The sequence below is a fragment of the Vitis vinifera genome, chromosome 14 (genome assembly GCF_030704535.1).
Source record: "Vitis vinifera cultivar Pinot Noir 40024 chromosome 14, ASM3070453v1".
Taxonomy (NCBI): Eukaryota; Viridiplantae; Streptophyta; class Magnoliopsida; order Vitales; family Vitaceae; genus Vitis; species Vitis vinifera.
In genome coordinates, this window is record NC_081818.1 from 28,320,441 (window position 1) to 28,325,623 (window position 5,183).

Below are 5,183 nucleotides of genomic sequence, written 5' to 3' on the forward strand. Positions count from 1 at the left end.
GCCATTGTTTCCCTAACTTGTTTTCTTCTTACAAGATCCAATAACCAGCCATCCTTTTTACTTTATTGTGTGGTGATCCCACTGAGGCATCCATCGTTGGCATGAAAAATAGAATTTTGAATCCATGAATAACTGTCTTCCTAATGTGAGATTTGATTTAGTGTTTGGCAAGGAAGAAAATTCTATATACATGCACAAATGGATCTCTTCATAGGCCACTTGACAGAGTTTCATGGAAACCTATCTTCAATCCTAGATCTTATACTAGAAAGAGAAAAGCAGGTAAAAAAAACAGAGCTTCATAGATACCTATCTCCAATCCTAAATCATATACTTGAAAGAGGAGTGAACTACCTTGTAATATGAATTAGATTACTATGACCTTGGAACCAGGAATCTACTGTGTAAACAATTCTGCAAAACATGGACTTAAACCCACATCATTGATAATTATGACTTCCGCTGTAATCAAATAGTAGTTGCAGACTTGCAGGAACCCTCTTGGAAGGATGTTGATGTCATCCTCTTCTTGAGGGATAGGGGGATATGGGTCTGAATATGAAGTTTGGTAAATAAAGAAACTGTACAGCTGAGTGTTGGCTATGGTATAAGATCCAATGCATGGAAATCTTAGTGAAAAATGAGCCAATTTACCATAGCAGCTCCATCTCTTTGGCCATATTCTAATGGCCTGATCCTAGATTCCTGAGGGCATTATAAACCAAGGTTGTTAAAATATCATTAATCAGGTGAAAAGCGGAAGCATGCACAGATTACTCATCTCTAATAAGCCTGTGGGCATATAAATCATGGCTATTAAAACTTAGGCGATGTTTATTTTTTTGACTTTTTATTGAAAGTAATTTGTTTTAAGAATTTAGGTTGTTTGTTTTTTTACTTTTTTATGATTTATTATAAACTTTTTACTAAATAGAAAAAGTAAAAAATATGTAATTTTTTTTAAATATAAAAAATAATATATTGATTTTTTTCTTTATTTTTTAATACGGAATAGAAATAAATACTATAGGAACAAAAAACATAATATTTAACACTATTAAGTATTAAGATTTTATTTAAAATTCAGTAAAAAAAAAACACCACCTAATCCGAAACCAGTTATGCAAAATTGAACACTTACATTTGAAGTAAGGATTCACTTTAAACTTGTGAGTGATGACCCCATCGGTAATTGGGGTGTGATAGATATTTTGCTGGACATACCTAAATGGAAACGCTCCACCGACAAAAGATACAGAAGGTTGGCTGGACTGGTGTCCTTAAAGAAAAAAAGTTGTGATGCCTTTTCCATGCCAATGCCACTGAGGAGAACAAGCCCCATCATTTGATCTCTGTCTGCTAATCCAAATTTCTATAACCAGAAGCAAAATCCCCAGGGCAAATGCTAGTGGAACTTTCCTAGTTCGATTCTCAACTCAATGAATTTAGCACATGTGACATCACATGTAAAGAGTAGGAGAGAGAATCCTGGTGCCTCTGCTTAAATCTTATTTAATTTGTAGTTGGAGTAGGACTCTATGCCACTTGCAGTCTAGGGTTCCAAATTGGTTAGTCATTTTAAATCAGTTTCACATTGTTTGGTCATTGACAGTAAACTAGTCTTATGCATTATAATATAGAACTCTATGCCTAAATCCTCAGAAAGAGTGTATCTGCATGTTGGAACACTCAAATCTATAGCATTGTAGCTCATCTTTGGTGACTGACCACTATGTAACATCAGCCACAGTACAGCTATCAACAAATGAAAAGAGTAAAACAATGAAATTACCTCATCTTTCAGATAGGGTGACAGCCCAGACCAGCCCCACCGCCCCTACATGGTCATGTGTAGTGTTGGGGGACCTTGGGGTTGGTTGATCGGAACCCATCCCTGAGCTCAAGTACATGTATATGCTATTGGATGAAGCAATACTCCCCATATAATGTTCATGGTTATTTTTGAACTAATCTTGGAACTAGTCTAGTCTCTCTCTGAATCTCTTTGGGCAATTGAGTCAACCTATAAAGCCAGGATGGCAATGGTTTGCTGTCAGTCATGAGCTAAGCCATGAAATGTAGGCTTGCTTCTCCAAGGTGTTAAAAAAAGTAGATCTTCGCATGCCCGGTTAATAATTAATTAGTAGCACGGTTTCTGATGAGCATAGATATATTAGTTTAGCAGACACTGTCCTTTTGAGGCATGTGGATTGAGCTCTAAGTCAGATTTAGAACAGCTGCCCATAACTAATGTCTCATTCATCAGGTCAAGCTGGCAGTGACATTGATGGTGCCAAGGCCTAATGATTTCTACCTCCACCACTTACTACTATTTATACCACACTCATCCTGCTTGAATGGTCACTCAGTAGCAGCTCCTCACCCCTGGACTTTTCTTTTCTCCCTGCTCTGCAATGGCTTTGAAAATCCTGCTCCTCCTTCTTGCCTCTTATCTTTTAGTTACAAAAAGGGTCTCTGTCTCACTCTCTCTAGCAACTCTTGTATTTTTTTTTGTTCTTTGGTTAATTGGGTATCTGAATTTTGTAAATATCTTTTGCTTTTGTAGGTCTCGGCCAATGATGAAGAATTCGGCGTACAGGTAATATCAAGACAATGCCATGGCTTCATTTTCTTGTTTAAAGGACTTGAAACAGTCTCTTTTGAGCCCTCAAAACTTATTATCGTGTCAAACTTGACAAATTTGTTTTACAGGCTACTTATGCCAAAGCTCCAGTACCTGCTCCAGTGAAGACACCCATTCCTGCACCACCGGTCAAGCCTCCTACTGTCACTCCAAATCCCCCTGCTCCTGTGGTGAAGCCCCCCACTGTTGTGCCCAAGCCCCCTGCTCCACCGGTCAGCCCTCCTACTGTTGCTCCGAAGCCACCTGCTCCTGTGGTGCCCAAGCCCCCTACCCCACCTGCCAACCCTCCTACTGTTGCTCCCAAGCCACCTGCTCCCCCAGTGAAGCCTCCTACCGTTGTGCCCAAGCCCCCTTCTCCACCTGTCAACCCTCCTACCCCCAAGCCACCTGCTTCCCCAGTGAAGCCTCCCACTGTTGCACCAAAGCCTCCTGTGCCACCAGTCACGCCTCCTACTACAGCACCAATGCCCCCAGTGAGGGCAAGATTGGGTACTATTTCTTCCCTATGATAGGATAAAATCTGCTGAGCCTTTTTCATCTTTTTCATCTTTCTTGGTTAATATTCTGAGAATGTGTTGTGATTGTCGTCTGCAGACTGCATCCCACTATGTGATCAGAGGTGTAAAGCACATTCAAGGAAGAACATATGTGTGAGAGCATGCATGACATGCTGTGACCGCTGCAAATGTGTTCCACCAGGAACGTATGGTAACAGGGAGAAGTGTGGCAAGTGCTACACTGACATGACCACTCACGGCAACAAACCCAAGTGCCCTTAAAATGGACTAGAATCATGGTTTTCTTTGTCGGGTGCGAGTCTTGTTGACTGAAGATGTAATAACTTGAAGAGGAAAGTAAGAAGTAAATCGTTTCTAGGGATCTTTCTTCCACCGGCTTCAACTATCATTAGCCAGTCCTCATCTTTTCATGGTCTGTACTGTTTTTCCCCATTGTGAATTGCCCTTGCTACTGTTTGTTAAAAGTTCTCCTTACAAGAACCGGTTCTTGATTCTTCTGTGATTTTTTCAGTGAGTATTCTTTTTTTCCAAAGGATTCGTGTTTAATTTGTCCGTCCAAAGAACCAAACTGAAATTAGATCCTTGAGATCATCAAACTAAGCTGACTTTTAATGAATTGGACCTGTCACTCGGTGGATCCGAATCCAATGTTTGATGCTAGGTAGCATAGAATGATTTCATATATAAGAAGCCTAGTGTAAAGGGCTCCGTAAGTATAGATGTAATGCTCAATACTTTTCCAACCTTTGAACTAGTCGTTTTTAAGTTCAATAATGAAGGAGCTGGCACAAGTTTCATTCTTTAAACATATTGGAATAGAAGCCATTCCCCTTGAGTCAAGCAGCAAGTGGGACTCAAGAGAAGTCTTGTCATTAATGGCAGACTAGAGGCTGCAGAATAATTCAGGACATTGCAGTATGATTGGAGAAGTCTGCCACAATGTCCCTACATTTCCAGTGTGATCATATAAATTCTTTCATCATTGATAACGAACAAGTTGGAGCTGTGATGACCGACTTGGTTAATTGTTTAGGGTTTTGAAAGTGGCTGATAATGAGTTCCACCAGTGACCGACCAAAGGATAATTTGGCTGTTCCTGTTAACCTATTTACAACTCGGGACCAGCAATGAGGAGTAGGTTGGAAGAATAAACTATAAAGGAAGAAGTTACCATGGTGTGTCAATCTAACAGCTGGAATCGATGGAGCAGGTTCACTATGCAGCTTTGGCTTGTCCTGCACCACCATCATGAAGCAAACGACAAAGATGCCTCAAAAATCTTTGGAATTGCTTCCAGGCCAGCACATTAAATTGTAGCTATGAATGACAGTGACTATCCAAAAAGACAAGACACCAAGCGTAGATATCAATGCCCGTATCGAACGGTCATGAGTATATTCCTACATGTATCTCTGCCTATATATATAGGAGGGATACCGGGACATGATGATATAGCAGGCTGCCAACCACCTAGTTGCTTTCACAAAGAGATCAGAAACTATGGCTTTCCAAAAGTATGCTGTCATTTTCTCAATTTGGTTTGTTTTATCAGTATTGGCCGTGGCTGCACTTGAAGCACCTGCCCCCAACTCCCCATCTCAGGCGCCAAATCCACTTGCATCTTTCCAGGCAATGCTGATGGGATTCGTGGGTGTTGCTATTTCCTTTATTTTCTTTAAATCTGTGGCTTGAGCTCCCCCATTCAACTCTACTTGTTCTGGTGTGCTTCTTTCAGTATTTTCTGCACCATGTTTCTGTGACTGGAGATGTTATTGAGCTCACAATCTAGCACAAAATTATGAATAATGCACTTGTATCAAGTCCTCCCCCTTGATTTACTACAATGTTGTAATGCCTGTCCTATTGTGTACCAACCCTTGATTGAGTGAAATATCATCTCCGATCTGTTTCTATCTTGGAAAATGTTAGGGCACTGATTCAGTATCAACAGAACTTGCAGTCAGGATCCTTAAAAATTCATGATGAAATTGTGGTTAGGGTACAATTACAAACAAATCAAA

At 40.3% G+C, this 5,183-nt stretch overlaps 1 protein-coding gene across 1 annotated transcript; it reads left to right on the forward strand.

Annotated features, from left to right (window-relative positions):
• Positions 1-2,336: 2,336 nt before the first annotated feature.
• On the forward strand, positions 2,337-5,085 carry LOC100259439 (gibberellin-regulated protein 14). The gene is made up of 4 exons (XM_002280183.4): positions 2,337-2,471; positions 2,567-2,599; positions 2,713-3,133; positions 3,239-5,085. Exons 1-4 carry the CDS (start codon positions 2,415-2,417, stop codon positions 3,421-3,423), a joined length of 696 nt encoding a protein of 231 aa, XP_002280219.1. The 5' UTR covers positions 2,337-2,414; the 3' UTR covers positions 3,424-5,085.
• The last annotated feature ends 98 nt before the right edge of the window (positions 5,086-5,183 follow it).